At 44.1% G+C, this 20198-nt stretch overlaps 1 protein-coding gene across 3 annotated transcripts in view; it reads left to right on the forward strand.

The window, feature by feature from the left end:
- The window catches only part of AKAP13 (A-kinase anchoring protein 13), a 153432-nt gene that overhangs the window by 65613 nt on the left and 67621 nt on the right, over positions 1-20198 (forward strand). For all 3 annotated transcript variants that reach the window (XM_055002140.1, XM_055002142.1, XM_055002141.1), the window contains one exon: positions 14146-14227. In XM_055002140.1, the coding sequence (XP_054858115.1) occupies positions 14146-14227 (82 nt within the window). The remainder of the gene's footprint in view (positions 1-14145; positions 14228-20198) is intronic.

A 20198-nucleotide genomic window follows, 5' to 3' on the forward strand; every position in this document is an offset into this window, starting at 1 on the left:
TTAGTTAAGGTAAGAGCAGAGAGGGTACATTTTCCTTGACCATTGGTTACAGGAAGGTAGCTTAAAAGTACATAAACATCCTCAAAAATCAATGATTGTTCTAATACAAAATTAATGTGAATAATAACTTCCTCCCAAAAAGATTGAATAACCAGACATGTCCAAAGTGTATGCTTAAGGGATGTGTTCTGTAAGCTACAGCACTGGAAGTTAGACAATGTACTTAACCCTTTACTAAAACGGCATTGTGGTGTCCAATATATCCTAGACATATTTTTTTGCTGAATAAGCAGGGCATTTTTTCAGCTGGAACGCAGTGGCTCTACATGCCATGTTTACTAACCAACACCAAATATTTATAAACAAATATGGTAGGTTTCGGTTTTTGCATAGCTTCATTAAGAGTTTCCCAAAGTAGAGAAGACTCTGAAACACTTAGTGCAGCAGGGCCATATTTGGATACCAACAAATGCTGTAGCTGTAAATATTGCCCATTCAGTGAAATTTGACAAGTCGTATTTAGACCTCAGCCGAGAAAATGATACACTACAGTCCTAAGCAGCGTGACTTCAGTGGGTTTAGACTGGAGTAACTCTGCTTAGGATTGCACTGAAAAATTCGTCATAGCCTATCAATTGATCCAGAGTAAAAATCTCTCACTCTGTGTGAGCGTTCGATAGAACAGATTTCCTCCCTAATGTACTCCGTTTAAAGAAGGGAAGCCTCCAGAAGAGCCCAATATGGATAATCCACCTAGGAGGAGCAGTCCCAATAATTAGTACAAGTTAACAGTCAGGGCTTTTTTTCTGGGAAAAGAGTTGGTGGAACTCAGAGGGTTGCCCTTGGAGAAAACGGTCACAAGGCTGGTGGCCCTGCCCCCTGATCTCCAGACAGAGGGGAGTTTAGATTGCCCTCCATGCCACAATCTAAACTCCCCTCTGTCTGGAGATCAGGGGGCGGGACCACCAGCCATGTGACCGTTTTCAAGAGGTTTCGGAACTCTGTTCCACTGCGTTCCCCCTGAAAAAAAGCCCTGTTAACAGGTATGCCGGATGATATAAATTAAGATCAAGAACGATCAATTCGCCTTCATTAAGCTGAAGTTGCATCCTCTAGAGAAATCTGAGGCCGTAAGGAGTGCCATATAAAGTATTAATTTTATGAATATTTCTGCAAGGTGTGTAAAAAAATTGCACACAAAACATAATTCTAGGTATAACAACAACAGCAGCAACAGCAGCAGCAGCAACAACAACATTCGATTTATATACCGCCCTTCAGGACAACTTAATGCCCGCTCAGAGCGGTTTACAAAGTATGTCATTATTATCCCCGCAACATATTCATTTTAAGTGTAGATCAAGATGGGTAGCTGTGTTAGTCTTTCAGTAGCAGTAGAAAAGAGTAAGAGTCCAGTAGCACCTAACTACTCTAACAAAATTTGTGGTAGAGTAGGAGCTTTCGTGAGTCGTGTGTATCTGGAGAAGTGAGCTGTGACTCACGAAAGCTCCTACCCTACCTCAAATGTTAGTCTTATAGGTGCTACTGGATTCTTGCATTTTGAGTGTGTTTACTTTAACCCCCGTAGTGACAGATTTAAAAGTATCTACCTGTCCAAATCAAAGGGATATATCTGCAATCAAATTGTTACAATTCTGCGTAATCATATATTTAATATTTCTACAAATCAATATTCCAAGAGAAATGATAACATCTGGGCAACATCAAACATGCCCATTAGCGAATACACTCCGTGATATATTGTTTCATCATGGCGTCAGTTCCGCTTTTGTCTTATTAACCAAATAGCCGGGCAGATCACTAAAAGTATTAATCACATTCATAGGATTGATGTTCTGGAATCAACAATAAAAGAACATCTGGATGTAAGATTCCAAAGAATTATGTACAAAGCCATAAATATTATTTTGTCTAACGGCACAAGCCAGGGGTTCCAAACATAAATAAGAGAAAGAGGACAACATTGTCTAGTACGTCTCACAAGAGGAAATGACTTTTCTGAGTTGGGTTGCCAACTTCCAGGTGGGGCCTAGAGATCTCCTGGAATTACTCCTGATCTCCAGACTACGGCGATCATTTCCCCTGGAGGAAGTGGCTGCTTTGGAAGGTGAACTTTATGGCATTATACCCTGCTGAGGTCCCTCCCTGCCTCAAACCCCCTACCCTTCCGATACTCCTCTCACAAATCTCCAGGAATTTTCCAACCTAGAATTAGCAACCCTAGTCTTGAGGGATGGAGGACACTGAGGAAGAACATGGGGGGCGGGGAGGTGGCCTGCAGCAGGAAAAGGGAAACTGGTGGAAATTGCATATTGAGTCTAGATCCGGTCTATTGTATGGAGTTATGCTAGGTGGCCAGAAAAGGTCTGTGGGAGAGCATCAGTAAGATTTCAGTTAATTCTGCCTACTCAGGTTTACTATTGTAGCTTTGATGATTGGGGCATGCCTGTAGCATCTAGGTTTTGTGGAGTTTGCTGTGTTAGATGCAGCTCCTAACCTGCATTCCCAGTTCACTGTCCCATCTGGGCACATGCGCACTTCGGAGTGACAGCGGTTCAGATGCTAAAGTTAGTACCCTGGGAAAATAGATGGTAACTCTTACCATGATGCTCTTCCGTGCTAGCAATGGTCAATGGTTACTCAGCTTCCGCTGCGATGGCATCTTCCATTTTGAATCTTTTTCAAGAGTTCATTTTCTTATCTTCAAGGAAAATTTACTCAGATCATGTTTCCATCTGCCTCACTGCTGGTCTTCGTAAGGTGCCTCTAAGCCTTTTTATCTCCCCACTTAGCCCACGCTACTTGTTTCGCAATCCTAGAAGCTGATGCCTTTCTAAAGGTGTGTCTCCAGCTGTGTGCACAAATTTTACATCGGCGTCTATTGCAATGTTTGTTGAATGTAATCTCTTGTTTTTGAAGCCTTGTCTTAATTAATTCTCTGCATTCGTTGTGGCCTTTCATGCCCTATCCATCCACCCATCCTCATTGCCATCTAATTCCATAATCCTAATCCTGTTATATTGCTTATTGAGATGTTTTATGTTGTCTACTGATTGTTTATATTTTTTAATCCAGCTTGAGTCTCCGTGACAAAGATAAGCTAAAGGAACTAAATACATACACTTTGTACGGTGCACCATCATGATATGCAAAACTTACCAAGAAGTGGTGACGAGGAGTTGTCAGGGGATTTTAATAGACCTGAATTGGGTGAAGACGTGATTTTTTAAGAACGGTGTGTGTCTGGGTGGTGGGGGGGCAGGAAAACTCCTTTCCCACATTTAATTCCTTTTTCTATGGCAGGGCAAGCGCTGAAAAACTAGTTTGACTCAGAGGAAAAAGAACTCAGAAGTGACGGGTGCATATTGGCTGGCGCTCCCACCCACCCCCATCGCCAAGAGCGGTTTTACAACTGTGTTAGCAGTTTGGGGGTGAATAAAGGGAAGGATTTCTGTATCATTTTAAAGCCTTCCTGAAAAATCAAGGGAGGAGCAAATCGGACAGCAGTTACCAGAGTTTGATTTTCTAGTATGTCTCTGTGTATTGTCTGTTGCGAAACCAGGCTCGCTCGGCAGGTGAAGAACCTACTGTTCAAAATGTTGCATCTCTCTTTGCCCTCAAGGTATTGTTCTACCTTGTGTTGGAGGCGCTGAATACTTGAGAGATCCAAAGCCAGGATATGTTTTCTCCTACAACTGAACAATGACAAGGCCTCGCTATATATTCCTCTTTCTAATTTTTATTTACATCCCCTCCATTCCCTGCACACGCTCTCTTCTCATCCTCAACTGAACACAGAAGCTAAGCAAGCTTCCCCACAAGGTGCAGGGGAAGGCAGGGTGGAAATTAAAAGGGGGGTTAAGAGGGTTCGGTCAGGTTTGGAAGCAGGAAACCATGTGGCAGGGTATGTTCTATGCTAGGCCGATGTGAATAAGCTATTGAGGGGTGAGGGGGGAATAATTGTAGGCAGGCACGGGGTGTGTGCGAAGAGGAATGGCTCTTTGAAGCCCCCTGTGGCTTAGTTCCTCCCGAGTTGGATCTCACTTCCATTTCATTCTTTGAACAAGTCCTTCACTTCCATTTCAGTGTCCTGCACCAAAGCATATTCTGCAGATTGTCGATTGCTTTGTTTTTCTTCACTTCTTGGATCACAACTCTCTGTTCCTGTTTGTGTACTGAGAAGCCGAGAGTCTGAGTCTCTCTTTCTAAATTAGGCAGTGGTGGTGATGGGGGGGGGAGCGGGGGTTGGAGGCTCCTACAAAATTTCTAAATCCACTCTCATGCCCCTCTCCCTCTCCCTGCTTGCCTCTCAAGGCGGATGACACACACAAACTCTCCAAAGAGATGAATCACATTCCCACCAGGGCAATGAAGCCTTCAGCTCTCACAGAACGCTGGAGCAGCCCTCTCCGTGAGCAAACAGTGACGTCTTAACCTGGGGCAGCAGGAAGGAGTGGTTTTATTTTTAACTCCCTTTCCCTTCTGCTGTCATTTTAATCTTTGACTTATTCACGGTCAGCCTTTGTGGCTAAGTTACCATACTTGCAAAGGAGATTAAGAAGGAAAGTGTAGCTTATTTTGTTTAAAAATTTAATATTTTTAAAAGCTTGGACTTTTCTACTCCCTCCCCCCTCCCTCAGTCTGTAGCAATATTTTCTTTGGATTTTGTTGCTACACCTCTTTGGAATTGGACCCATTGAGGTTTAGTCTAGCATTGGGGGTCTTGGTTTTTCTTTGTTTTTGTTTTTCAATTGGGGGCTGTTATAAAAGTTCCTGTTTTACCCATCTGGCTTTCGTACATTCCGCACACACACACACCCTTTTTTTCCCTGGATGTGAAACTGTTTCTGCTATTTAAAAATTGACAAGGAAACTTTTTTTAGTAGAGGTGAAAAGTTACAAGGAAGATTCAGCATGGACTTTTTTTTAAGAAAGAAAAATGTCATTCTGCCTAGCCAATCCTCCTTTTTTCCATATCCATCCTGTGAGCTGCATGCGAGTCTTCCATACAAGTAACTCTGTGTTCCAAGACGACTTTTTTTTTTAATCAACCAGTCGCAGTTGTGAGATTTTTTTTCTTCTTCCTGTTAAAAGAGCTGGCTGGACAAATCTGATTCAGAGACTGCATTACTGAGGCTTAAGAATCCTCTGTGAACACAACTACAAGAGATTTTTCAGGTTTTTTGGACCTTGCTGTACCAACTCTGGAGTTAATGGTTGGCTTCGATCATCATTTTCTTACTTCTCAGGCAAAATGTATGAACGGCATAAGAGACGGTACAGCCTGTGCGAGATTTCCAAAGTGGACAGGGCGGTCGATGTTGTGTTGCTAAAGGTACGGTTTGTGTTCACTGTCATCTGTGCCTCTAAACCAGCTCCCGTGGTAGGAATATGCGCTGGGCAACGCACTGCTCTTTGCTTTTCTGTTTGGCTTGATGATGCTGGGTAGGGTGTGAATTCTCTTGCTTTTAAGTGCATGACTTTTGGGTGCCAGTTGACTGAGCGGTGTGTAGCATTGATTGTAGGCGTTTGCCCTCAGATGTGTCCCGCTATGTTCATAGGTAAGTATGCACAGTTAAGTATGCACAGGTCTGTTAAACAGCTATGATAATCTTACCTCTTCTTGAAATCACAAGTCATTAGCTGAAGAGGTCATTCGGGGCATGCTAATAAAAGCAGTGCAACAAATAAGAAAGATCAAGACTGTTGCGTACATTTGTGCAAAACTAGCACCCCTATTTCCAAGCAAACGTATTGACGATTTGCTTTTTAAAAAACTTCTGTGGTCAAAGGTATTGTTTCTGCTGTATTTTTTGCTATCTTTTAATAGGAAAGTTTTATGTAGTTGGACAGTTGATCATTGGTTAATTGCCTTCTAGCAAATGACTTCTTTGCAAACTCTCAAAAAGGTATCTCTTGTATTGGCGATTTAGTGCAAGAACTAAAAAAAAAAGGGAGGGGGAGTAGTAGCCAACCCCATTCCGTTCAGAATTTAATTCCCCCCCCCCATTACTAGCAGATTGAAACTCCCACACCCTCCCTGCAGTGCATTTAGCCCTCTGAGCCAAGACTGACTTAAGCCTTTTGATTTTCGGGTTTTTTTCTTCTCCTTCCCTGCCAGATCTGTGTTCTGCTGGCCCAGTTTATGGATCTTGCAGGAAGGGTCACCAGCAGCCCACACAACCCTTTCAGAGTTGAATGTAATACCCCCCCCTCCCCGGCCGCCTTTTCGTTTTTATGTATTTTTTTCCTTATTGGGATCAGGGTTTAGTTTTGCTTTTAAATAGGGTGTGGAGGCGAGAGCTGCAAATATCTCTCTTTGGCTAACGGTTCTTAGCATTCTTCCCTTCCCCCCTTCAAAAATCTAAAATTAGTAACTGCTCCGCCAAATAGCAAGGTGGTAGTCTGGGAATGTTTTGTCACTAAAAGAGCTTTATTTTCCTGGCAAAGGAAGTTGGCTGAAGGAAGGCAGCCAAAGTGACTTGTGAATGGCAGCCCACTTTGAATGTATCGACCTGAGAAGGAGGGACCTCTCTGAAACAGAGACTATGAGAGAGTTTTGCAAACTTATTTCTCAGGTCTTGCTTGATATAGGTTTAAACAGGGATTATTTTGTTTCAGTTTTTTTTAATATAGTGGTAGATATGGGGAAGAAATGGGAGACCCCACAGCGATTTTGGCCAAGCTTTGATTCTGTGCGACGTCAGAATTGCAACTCTACACCAGGGCAGTCTGAACTCAGTGCTGAGTTTTGAGACCTCTGTCCATCATTGTGCAAAAGTGCTTAAAATTATGCAGATTTGGAGCCATGACCAGATGAGACACATCTTTTTACAAACCTGGAAAAACCCTGTATTTGCAAAAAAAATTCTTTAATCTTACAAAAGAAAATGGGGGGCTAACTCCCCAATGGATAGGAAGTAGCATCTGTAGCTTTAAGAAATGAATGCCCTCAGTGGCTGTTGCTAGGCAACCCAAACATTATTGCTAGCCTTTCAGCCATGGTTTCTGTATGTGGGAGGGCAGGGGCAGGGCCTTTTCCAGGACTGTTTTGGCCTTTGAGGGGAGACGACTTGATACCACCTGCCTTTGCATGACTCATCCAGGCCCAGCTGCTTGCTGCTGTTCAACAGCAGCCACTCTAGAAAAGCCAGTATGAAGTAGTGGTTAGTGTTTTTGACTACCATCTGAGAGACCCAGGTTCGAATCCCCATTCTGCCATGAAAGTTCATTGGATGACCTTGAGCCAGTAATACATTCTTATTCTATCTCTCAGGGTGTTGTGAGGATAAAAGGGAGGCTAGGAGAAGCTGCTGCTTTGGGCTCCCCATTGTGGAGAAAGGTGGAGTATAAATGATTTAATACAGCTGAAGATGGGGGGCGGGATAGTCTTTAGTTTGCCCTTATTACAGGTGGTGGTGGCAGAGAGGGCCCTCAAGTCATAGCTGACTTATAGCGACCCGTGGCAGGGTTTTTATGACAAGAGACTATCAGAGGCCATTGCCTGCCTCTGCAGCCCTGGTCTTCGTTGAAGGTCTCCCATCCAACTACTAACCAAGGCTGACCCTGCTTAGCTTCTGAGATGTGATGAGATCAGGCTCATCTGGGCTGCCCAGATAAAAAGTTGGTTGGTGGGAAGGAGATGAGGAAATATTGAAAAGGTGAGGATATGGGTGTTGCCAGGAGGAGGAAAAGAAAAAAATAGTGTGGGCAGGGGAGTTACAGAAGAAAGCGAGGTGTTCCCCGCAAATCCTTGTGCGTCCCCCACTGTATAGCTGGACCCAGCCCAGCAACTGGCACTGCAGACCTGGAGCTTTCTCAGGACAGACTGCCAGGATGAGGGAAGGAGGGAAAGCTGAAGACCCCCATGGAGGAGGTGGGTTGCTGGTGGGTGGGAAGGAAGCTGGAAAAGTTGAGAGATAATAAGAAATTTCAGGGAAGGGAAAGAGGAAGTAGTGGGGAGGGGGAAATTTATATCTCCTATTTCTACCCTGCTATCACTCCACAGAGTTCAAGGCAGTATACATTCTTCTTCACTTTTCAGTTTTAATCCATAACAACTTTAAGTAGTAGGGTTTGAAAAGTGAATGCCTGGCTGATTTTTTTAAGACAATCTCGGGTCCTAATTGAACACTCTAGCCCCAGTGCCACACTGGCTCTTTTATTCATATTTGCAAATCTTGAGCACGTTAATAGATTTTACGGGTGAATTGGAGCTGCTGCAGCAACTGGTGCCTGTACATCTAGTTCACACCCAGTCCCTGAGAGCCAACCTACGAGAGCCAAATTACACGAGGAGGAACCCGTGAAGGGAGTCGCAATGTTAGCTGGGAAGCTGAGTTTTAAAAGGGATCGGAAGGCTTTGTCAATGTCCCCTCCCTACAGAGCCAGAAAGATGGCTGCTCAGAGGGTTTGTTAATTTCCACTTTGCCTCCAGAAGGCTCTGTCAGTTTCACCTCCTCTTCAAGGAGGCAAAGAGGAAATAAACAGACCTTCTGAGCAGGGATGTTTGCAGGCTCTGTAGAGAGGGGAAATTGACGGAGCCTTCCAGTCTCTTTTAAAACTCAGCTTCCCGGCTAACGTTGCGACTCCCTTCACGTGCTCCTCCTTGTGTAATTCGTCTCTTGTAGCTTGGCTCTGAGACATTGATTTGGGGTGGCGAAAACCCACATATGATGAGACAGCACATCTCTGGGTGACTTTAACTAGACATGATTGGGCAGGGTGGTAGTGGGAAATCAGGGAAGAGCTCATCAAAGAGATGCAGTTTTCAGCAGCAGCTCTGGGTCTTCTTTCAGATCAATTTCCACACCAAGTGAGAAGGCTCAGGCAGTTGTTAGATCCATAGCAAAAAAGGAGGGGGGTATTAGAAGGTTCATGCAAGCAAGGCCTCCTTGTTCATGTACTGGCACATGTTGGTCCTGATTCATGTTGAAGGTTGTGCAGGTCATAGGTGGGTGCAAGAACTCTGGAGGCGTAGAGGTTAGATGTCAGACCAAGGTCTGAGAAGTCTAGGTTCAAATCTGCTCTCTGCCCCGAAAGCTCACTAGGTGGCCTTGAGATAAAATGGAGACGAGAATGATGTAAGCTGCTCTGGGTCTCCATTGGAGGAGGGCAGACATGGGCTAGGAAAGGGACATATATAAAGAGGGCCTGGGTTGGCAGGTGAGGAGGTGAATGCTGTAATCCAAAAACAGGGTGGTCAATGGTCCCTGAAGACAGGGAAGAAGGTGGAGCACCACCTTCCCTCTCAGCTCTGAGGCCTGTTGGGGCTTCTCCCTGGCAGGTATTGCCTGGCAAGGGAGAGGGTGCACAAGGACTCTTGTATTTGCACTTTGTCTTATGTACGTCTTTATAGGCTGTCACTGTAGATGAACTGGAGTTTCTCGTAAATGTGATGGTTAGAAAAGGTATGTTGCCTAATGCCATTTCAGGGACATTGTATAAACCATTATTGCCCTGGCTTCTGCTGGCCGAAGTGCTCTTGTTAGATTTGCAGATTGGCTTCCGTGTTCGTTTGTTATAACACATACTTGTCTTGAAAAATTCGCACGGCGGGGATCGAATGTCTTGGAAAGTTCTGTCTGAAACTCCTTTTGGCTGCTTTTGCACAGAGAGAGATTAAAAATAACACATGTAATTCTTTCCCCCCCACAACAAAGCAGTTCTAATTGCATTTTCATGGTGATAACTCAAAACTTGCTCACCTTGGAAAAGGGGGGGAGGATGGAACCATTCAGGCTCCTTGCTCTGCATTAGCAGCCGAGAGACGGCACGACTGGTTTAGCCGGCTCTTGGTGGGTTCTGCTAATAAAGGGGAGGGATGGTTGCTGAGCTCCTAGAATAAGGCTTTTCTCTACCTCGAAGGGTATACTGGAAAGGCGCCGGTGGAGATCGGGATTGCGTGTGACTGTACAAGTCTTAACACCATAATTACCCCTGTAATTTTGTCCGCCACGGTAGTTTTCTTGCTGGCTGGTGGTGTGCTTGGGCTACAAGAAGATTGAGTTGAAATTGTAATCCGCTGGACAAGCTTTGCCTGCTTGTTTGATGTGCAGTTCTTTTTGTACACCTGAACAGACTTCATTGGTGTTGTCATGATTGTAGCTCTTTTTATGGACTCTTGTGTGGGGATAGCCATGCGGGATTCACTCTCTGAAATCAGATTCACTGTCTGGGAGTCAAATCTAGGTAGCAATAATTCACACATTGCACAGGACTCAGGTTGGGTCTGGCCTTCTCCAACCTGGGTGACAGCTGTAAGTGACAGGTCAGGTGTTAGCGGTGCCTGATTTGGTTGGGGATCATGGAAGGTGTGGAGAAGGGGGTTAAGCCACTCCTCGGGGTTGTTTTTCTGAACAGAAATAATGCTGCACGTCTATGTGGGGGTACTGTGTGGCTCATTTGGGAGGACCACATTTGGGGAGGGGATAGACGTGGATTTTCCTAGTGGGCCAAATAGCTCCCCTGCCTGGCCGTTTCAGGTCAGCGAAGGCTGAAGCCCTTTCTCCCTGCATGCCATAGTCCTGGTCCAAATTGGGGATTCCACACATGGAAAGTGAGGACAACCCGCAGCTGATGTCCAACTTGTCGACAGGGTGAGGAGGACCCAACCCGTGTACTCTGCAGTGAGTGAACTGACTCTTCGTATAAAAGGAATAAGAGACAAATAAGGGAGAGGCAGTGTTGTAGAGTGGTTGGAGCCTCCGAATCATAACAGAGGTAGATCTGGGGTTTGAATTTCCCGCTTTGTTGTGATGCCTAGCCCAGTGTTGTTACGAATAAAAATGGAGAAGGGAGGAAACCACATAACTCCATCCTGAACTTCTTGAGAAAAGATAGAGGTGTGATATATAGGTGGCGACTAGACTGGTAGGGAAACGGGTATTTTGGAGGCCATGGGTGAAAGAGGCATGTCCTAAACCAGACCCTTTCTGGCCTGCTTTGCAAGTATTTGTAACCAGTGGGAGGTCTATAATATTCCAAGGGATCCCAGACATAATGCCGGCTTGGATGGCACTCCCAGTGCTGAATTGAAATGGAACATTGTCACCGCTCATAATTCCCATAAACATGCATACATTTTTTAAACCCCTTCTTCCAAGGAGCTCTCTTGTCTTCCTTTTGATCCTCACAACAGATAGGCAAGACTGAGAATGAATGTGACTGGCCCAAGGTCACCCAGTGAGTTTCATGGCAAGTAGAGATCTGGATCCGGGTTGTTCCCAGGTCCTAGTCCAACCCTCTGACCCGCTGTCCCGTATTTCCTCTGTGTGTTGCAGACTGATTCCCTTTGGTGAACTTCATTTTTTATGCTTTACATCTTAAAAAAGAAGCACAACTAAAGTTTTTTTGTGGCTAACACCAGGGTAGGGTTGCCAACTCCAGACTGGGAAATTCCTGGAGATTTGGGAGTGGAACCTGGGGAGGGTGGGGTTTGGGGAGGGTGCTTAGCAGGGCATAATGTCATTAAAATCCACCTTGTAAAGCAATGATTTTCTCCAGGGGAACTGATCTGGAGATTAGTTGTAATTCCAGGAGATCTCCAGGCCACATCAGGTGGTTAGCAGCCCTGCACCAGGGGTACCAACTCCAGCTTGGGAATTGGGGTGGTGGTACCTGGGAAGGGGGTTAAATGGGGGTGGGATGCAATACAGTCTGCCCTCCGAAATGCCTCATTTCCTCCATGGGGACTGACCTCTAGTGTGAAGATTGGTTGTAATTCTGGAAGAAGTGCAGTTCCCCTCTGAACGTTGGGAACTGTACATAAGATTGCAAGATTAGGGGAGCAATGGGACATAGAATATTTTCTATAAAACACTATCTGCTTGTTGTTCTGACCTGGATAGCCCAAGCAAGCCTGACTTTGTTAGATCTCTGAAGCTAAACAGGGTCTGCCTTGGTTACTAATTGGATGGGAGACTAACAAGGAACGCTAGGGTTGCTATGCAGGGGCAGGCAATGGCAGACTACCTCTGTTAGTCTCTTGTCTTGAAAACCCCAGCAGGGGTCGCCTAAGTCGGTTATGACTTGATGGCATTTCCCCCACCACCTGCTTGTTGCGTGCATCTTGCCTCTTTGCTAGGTTTCCTGCATTATTTATTTTCCACTGTTCACCTGTTATTGCTTAGATCTTCTACTTCACCAAATAAATAAGCGAAATCTCTTTTCAAGCATTTGTGCCACTTTTAAAAAAACTCAGAAATGTGTGAAACGTATAACATGAAGATCAAAAGTTGTTTTTTGTTGATCAAACAAGAAAAAAGTATGTGTTTAGTAGGTTTAAAGTTAAATTAAAATGTTTTTAAAGGAAACAGGGACCCTGGGGTTTTACAAGGAAATACAAGCTAAAAATAATCTGCTTTCAGTACATTCCTAAACAGAGTCATACCTTTCTTAGATCCATTAAAATCAATGGGCTTAGAAAAGTGTAACTCTGTTTAGGATTGCACCATTTAATTTTGATTTATAAGCCCTATGTCCAGCAGAATCTTGCAACATTTTTAAAATTATGGAAAGGTTTTCCTGTGCCAGAAGCACAAACAGCTTAAATATATGATCTTCTATTTGCATTGTACTCTGTTCCTCTGTTTCACCCTCACCTCATGTCCCTGCATGTGTGAATCAGGCTGAGTAATTCTAGCAAACTGTAATTTCACACAACTGACCAACCATGCAATAGCTGCATTATTACCATGTCACAGGTGACAGCCAAGACGAAGAAAGTGCTGTCAAATCACAACTAACTCAAGGCAATTCCAACCATGAGACTTTCAAGGTGTACAAATCCTAACAGCTGTTCTAAATGTCACATAATACATTAGTACAAGTAAGTTTGCATTCAGGCCAGAAAACAGCAAGATTAAAATTCACCTGTGTTTTGGCATGACTCTACTGTGATAGAAGAATGCAGAATACCTTGATTAGCACACAAGAGCCGCTGGCTTCTTGTCACCCTCTTTTCTGGGGATAAAGCAGTAAACTCCTCAGATTTCAAGGCAAGAGATGAGCAAAGGTGGCTTTCTGTTGTCTTCCTCCACGTAGCCACCCCAGTCTTCCTTGCCGGTCTCCCATCCAAGTACTGACCATGGCCAACCCTGTTTCGCTCCCAAGCCCTGACATGCATGGGTCAAACTAGGTTATTTGAGCTGCTACCACATTGATATCCGAAGCAGGTTATCAACAAAGACAGGATAAGAAAGCCCATTTCCATAACTGAAACTATACACGTTAACATGATGGATAATTTGCCACAGTGTTTAATAACCCAGGAAATGTCCATAGCCCCAACACTGGTTGTTGCAAATCCTTTGTTAGCAACAAGCGCATAGTAGAAAGTTTCACAAAAAATAATCAATATATAGAGGAGCACCCCATACAATGGCTTTAGGATCACTGCGTACAGTGGCTATAGCACACTGGCATACGGACTTGGATTCTTGGCAGCTGTTCCCTTCTATCACCTTTCTGGAAAACATTTCTAAGAAGCCCATGAGTCTTATCAAAATCTTTGCTTGCCGTTTCCTTCCCATTGTTCTAGCATCTCACCTACCCTTCCAGCAGACTTCAACCTAAATCATTTTGTTTTCTTTTTTTGAAAAGCCATATTTGGTTCAGTGCTGAGCTGATATCTGGGTCTAGAGCTGTAGGTTTTAGGCTCCTACCATAAAATATTGAAAGATGCTTTGCATAAATTGGTTGCATGTATCATCTCTCAGGGGAACCAGCTCTGTGCAACTGATGGCTCTACCATCAGTCAAAGTGCTTTGGAAAGCAGGCAAGTATGGAGTCCCCAGAAAGCTAGGAAATGATCAGTGATTTCATTAAAGTTTATCGTTTTCTCGAGTATATGTTTTGCGTGGGGCATGGAATTGCTTTTCGCCAGGTCCGTTGTGGTCCGGTCAAATTTTGTTTGCTGAAAACCAGAGGTAGTTCTAATCCTGTAGAGGTCTGCTACTCAATGAATAGTGTTTATCGAAATCATTGCGGGGCCCAACTCTTGACTATTCCAGTTTAAGCTAATCTGGGAAAGCAGATAAATGTTTTAAAATCAAAATAGATAATTTACGAAGACTATCTTGAAATATTCCCATGTTCATTTGTCACCTTTCCACTTTATCGTAGATTAATCGGGAAAGTTGGTGCCCTGTAGAATCGTCCCCTGATCCTTCTCTGCTGAAGACGAAGCGTGCATGTAATTCGGCAGGTAAGCCCATTCTTTTGATTATTCTGGTGTAAGGCTATTATTACAAGTCTTTTTGAGGTACTAGCAGCATTTTTTATAGTAACATAACATTCGATTTATATACCGCCCTTCAGGACAACTTAACACCCACTCAGAGTGGTTTACCAAGTGTTATTATTATCCCCAGACAATCACCCTGTGAGGTGGGTCGGGCTGAGAGAGCTCTGAGAGAGCTGTGACTGACCCAAGGTCATCCAGCTGGCTCCAAGCAGAGGAGTGGGGAATCAAACCTGGTTCTCCAGATTACAGTCCTGCCGCTCTTAACCACTACACCAAACTACTTCAGATGCCACAACTGAATCCTTACCATTCTGCTGTTCTCCATTTCAGAGACGGTGGAAGTTTAGGGTTGCCAACCCTGGGTTGTGAAATTCCTGGATATTTGGGAGCAGAGCCCACAGAGGGCAGGTTTTGAGAATGATAGAGGCCTCAGCACGGTACAATGTCTTACAGCCCACCCTCCAAATCAACCATTTCCTCAAGGGGAACGGATCTCTGTAGTCACTAGAGATTATTTCCAGGAGATCTTTAGGCCCCATCTGGAGGGTTGGGGAAGTCGGACTGGTGGAGGTGTTTCGGTCAGTGTTAGGAGCAGGTGAGCCCACTTCCAGCTGATGTTAGCAATCACTGATAAAGCTTTACAAAAGAATCTGAGGTGAAAGGTTATTTTGGCAAGTCTGCTTAATGAATTGTATGCCAGGAAGGACTGTGGCTGAGTGTCTGCTTGTCACACACAGGATCCCAGGTTCTATTCCTGGCATGTCCAGTTAAAAGGATTTGGCAGTAGGTGATGTGAAAGACCTCCGCCTGAGACCTTGGAGAGTCACTGCCAGTCTGAGTAGACAATACTGCTCTTGATAGCCCAAAGGTCTTATTTAGTAGAAGGCAACTTCGTGTGTTCACGTTGCTGGGAAAAGGCTCCACATTCTTTCACGCATTAATATTTTACCTTGATTTCTGGCTGCACATTTCTCATCACAAGCAGAAGCCAGCACTTGTTAAAAGTTAAACGTCTTGGGATGATGTCATTAGCTAGCTGTCTGGTGATGTGGGTTTCCCAGAAAATGATGAACCACCAGTTTCCCGACTCTCTAAATAGTTTGTGATCTGCTTTGGCATTTGATTTTAATCTGTTTTGTTTCATTTATATCTAATGGGGACCCACTGTTCTCCTCACCTGTATTGTATCCTTACAACAACCTTGTGAGGTAGGGTAGGCCAAGATTGGGTGACTAGCCCACAGCCACCTAGTGAGCTTCCATGGCAGAGAGGGAATTTGAACTTGCGTCTCCCAAGATTCTTGTGTGACACTCAACCCACTACACAAGCTTACATAGTTAGTAACCAAAGCTTTAAAAAAATGCTCCCTGTGCTAATTTTATTGCCCCATGTAAATATCTCAGAGGGTTGCCTAACGGCTACAAGGGTTTGAATTGAAATATTTGATTGGGGGGCAAAAATTCCATAAAGCAAAATTTCATGTGGTTTGAATGTTATGGTTGAAGCTTTATGTGGAAATTATTTTACTGTAATGCTTGTAAAAGTTAAAGGCAACACGCAATAACGTGGTCTTCCTTTATTGTTTGAATTTTACTAAAAAAAACAGTGTAAGTGCTGAAAGCAGTTGATAGACTGAATGATGGGTCACTGTTATTAATTTACCTCAGAGTTAAATTGTCTCAGGGCTGCCTGTCAGGTATGGTGAGGCCTATACAGATGGTTTCACTGTGCCCCCAACTCAAGTGCCAGTGCAGCTATTTCTCAAGAGCCAGTGTAGCATAGTGGTTATGTCAGACTAGAGTAGAGAGCCAGATTCAACCTCCCTATTTTGCCATGGAAGCTTGTCTAAGAGCAGAACTACAATTGACAAAAGGCACAGATTGGACACTTGTCAGCTTCCCTCAAGTTTTGATGGGAAATGTAGGCAGCTTGGCGGAATGTTGGACAAGTGACAGTTGAAAAGTCCATTGGACAGCAGTCGGAGAGCCAAGCTGCAAGACCAGGATGCCTACATTTCCCATCAAAACTTGAGGGAAGCTGACAAGTGTCCAATCTGTGCCTTTTGTCACTTGTAGTTCTGCTCTTAGATCAGTCACTCTCTTTCAGCCCAACTTTCCACACAAGGTGGTTGTTGTGAGGATAAAATGGAGGAGGGAGAGAACAATGTTAAGTCACTTTGGGTTCTCCTGTGGAGAAAGGTAGGAAGTAAGCCTATAAATAAACTCCTTCATGAATGACACAGCATGCAAATAGCTAGGCTTGATCCTTTCTTCTTTGTGTGCTAATATTATTGATAGGGAGGTTTTATATGAGGGAGCATTAAGAATGCAGTCATTCCTCCCCCCCCCCCCCACGCACATACTCACATCCTGAACTGTTACGGTCCATTCTACCTCCAGGATTCTAGCTGTTCATTCTGATTCATGTGTAGACCAGACTTTTCATCAGACTTAGGGCCAAACTACAGGTGATGAATGACGCAGGTTGGACACTTGTCAGCTTCCCTCAAGTTTTGATGGGAAATGTAGGCATCCTGGTCTTGCAGCTTGGCACTTCAACTGCTGTTCAATGGACTTTTCAACTGTCACTTGTCCAACATTCCGCCAAGCTGCCTACATTTCCCATCAAAACTTGAGGGAAGCTGACAAGTGTCTAACTTGTGTCAGGCGTCACTTGTAGTTTGGCCCTCAGTTCACACATGCGAGAGAACATTGATATTAAAAGCTAATTCAATCTTCACGTGGAAGATCACATTTTGTGGAGTACCCCTGTGTTTTAAAAACACACAACAACAACCACTCCACAAATAGAAAATCATCATATCAAGCAAGACAAGGTGGTGTGCACTCTTCTCTTCCTGCTCTCTTCTCTTTTCTATTTGCAGTCAGCTTTAAGGTAAAGGTATGTTCCAAGCGGCATAATATGCGAAATGGCTATGCAATACAGCCTGATGCTCAGACATGTTATATGCTTATAAAATGCTAAATGTGAAAAATAAAATGGAAACTTGTTCAGAGTTAATTGATGTGAAACATAGCATGGAGTTCCATTGCAACAGTGGCATCTTAAGCAGAGTTACCCCTTTGTTATTGTTTATGTTTTATGTTATTTTATTTGGGTAATTATATTTTATTTTGGCTTTAACTGGAATTTTTTTAAACTATTACTGTAAGCTACCGTTTGTTTAAGTAGATTTATATTCCGCTTGCCCTTGAAGTGGGCTCAGAGCAAATTACAACCAGAAGATATAAAATCAAACAGGGTAGCATAAAAATATAAAAACTTCAATATAAAAATTCATTTAAACAGCAGCCCACATATTGTACAACCTTCCAGTATCAACAAATCTGTGGGGCAGGGTGGCTAATTGATAAAGGCGGAACATGTAAAGGTGAAATATAACTGTTTTAATAAATAAATAGAATTCCTAAGTCCGCTGAAGTCAATAGGCTTTGAATTGAGGTGAATCTGTTTAGAGTTGCACTGTGACTTGAAAAGAGGGCCCCATTGCAAAAAGGTTTGAATGCTCCTGCTATAGAATGTAAAGGATTTCATCTGAAGGTTGTACATTTTTCTTTCTTTAGCTGAAATGGAATTCCTATATTGATATAACCACTGCTTGATTAATACAAGATTTAAGTGCTAGAGGATACTTCTAGCATCCTCTAGAAAGCTTTAACTTTCTGCTGATTGTGTGGATCAGGGCTTTTTTTCAGCAGGAACATGGTGGAATGGAGTTCCAGAACCTCTTGAAAATGGTCACATGGCTGGTGGCCCCGCCCCCTGATCTCCAGACAGAGGGGAGTTGAGATTGCCCTCCGTGCCGCTGCGTGGAGGGCAATCTAAACTCCCCTCTGTCTGGAGATCAGGGGGCGGGGCCACCAGCCATGTGACCATTTTCTCCTAGGGCAACCCACTGAGTTCCACCACCTCTTTTCCCAGAAAAAAAGCCCTGGTGTGGATCATTATGGAATAAGGTGGGGGATGAAGGAGAATGGCATGACACGATGCAGTTTTGAAGGTTAGCTTTTTTGTATATGTTCAGATCCATGGAGTACAGGTTGTGTTCACATTAATGATGTTATTGTCAGAGATGGGTGGAGAAAGCTTGAGCCATAAATCACGGGCACCTCAACCGGGCACGTGCGCTGAGAACTTGTTATCCTTCCAGCTGGGTTATTACGGTGCTGTTGTTTCCTGTGGCTTATCAGGCCATCAGAAGAGGTGGAGGGAAGCTCTGATTGTGAAACAGTTGCACGGTTGAAAGCAAAAACAAATGAAAACATGTCAGAAGAATAGTGTCCGTCCCACTCCTACTCCTGAAAATCAGGGGTTGCACTTTTCGCAAAATGATCGTAGAGTTTTGAAAATTCTTAAAGTTCACAAGAGAAATCTGTGCATTGACAAGCTTTCTTACTTTTAATATCCCCTCTCCTTTTGCACATATTTAGGTCCTGACCGACCCCAAAGAGAGATTTAAAAATACTCTAAGAGTGTTATGTTGACTAAGTTGTTCATAGCCGTGTTGGCTCAAAAGAAAAATCAAAAAGCCAAGAACACAACCCATGTAATACCTTCTTATTAGGATACACAACAGTGTGGAAGTGTTAAAGTTCCCAAGAACTCTTCATCAGGCCAGATGTTTATTATTCTGTTGGCTCGTGCTTTAATAGCCCCTCGTAGGAAGCAAACTGAACTTTTGCTTTCCAAAAGTTCCACCTAGGTTTACCAGTGTCCAGGTGGGGTATGGAGATCTCCTGGAATTACAACTGGTTTCCAGGTTACAGAGGTCAGATCCCCAGGAGACAGGGTTACCAGAATAATACTGGACCCTAGGAAGAGGGGTGGGTGGTGGCACTCACCTTTTTTAAAAACTCACGCTCGCTCCCTCTCTGGCCTGATGACATCACTACTGGAAGTGACATCATCACGCCAACCTGACTTGTGGGTGTCCAAGCTGATTGGCCACTCCTGGCCTGCACAGCACAGCCGCAGGAGGCCAGCCAGGTGTCCGAGCTGGCAGGCCATTCCCACTTGCACCATGCAGCTGCAGAAGACTACTTGGGCTGGGTTGGGTGATAGAACTACCACTAGAGGGAGGGGCCAGCCAGATGTCCGGTATTTGGGGGCTATCTTCCCTGGACAGTCCCCCCAAAAACTGGACTGTCCAGGTGAAAACCAGATACTTGGAAACCCTACCTGGGAGAAATGGCTGTTTTGGAATCTGTGGCATCACATATGTTTTCAGTTCCAGCTGGTGAGCTGAGGCTGAGAGGAGTGGCTCACCCAAGGCCACCTGCTGAGCTCATGGCAGTAGTGGGATTCGAACCAGCAGAATAGTGATTCCCAGTCCAACCACTTAACTGCTACACTAAGCTAGATGGAGATTTCATTTCAGTGTGACGCGCATGCCACAATGCCCATTTATAATTCTATGCTTATCCCCCCCAGCCCCCTCTCCCTTTTAGATGCAGCTGTTTCTGGGGATGGAGCTCATGGTAGTGGTGGGATTTGAACTGTCAGAGTGCTGGTTCACAGCCCATCCACTTTAACCGCTCAGTTCTTCAGACTTAGAGACCAGGCAATAACTGGCCCCATTGTTTTTCTGTAGGGATGGTTCTTTAAGTAGTGGATAGATAAAAGAAAATATAATATGTACAGTAGGAGGTTGATTGATGTCTTGGTCACCCCGTCCCCGTTTGTGCCTGTGCTTGTGTTTTAATTCGAGGCCTACACTTCAAAGCTGTTGAGATTACTTAAAGCCCCAATTAAAATCAATGGAAGTTTGAGTTGAAGGGGAAAGTGCTTGGTATCTGGAGTCCGAGAGATCCCTTTGGGGGAATCATTACCTAGGCTGGTTTTACTGTTCCTAAATGTTATACCTTGCTGCCCTAAACAAAAATCCATAATATAGCTTCACATTTTTTCTCCA

Source organism: Eublepharis macularius, chromosome 18, assembly GCF_028583425.1.
Source record: "Eublepharis macularius isolate TG4126 chromosome 18, MPM_Emac_v1.0, whole genome shotgun sequence".
Lineage (NCBI taxonomy): Eukaryota > Metazoa > Chordata > Lepidosauria > Squamata > Eublepharidae > Eublepharis > Eublepharis macularius.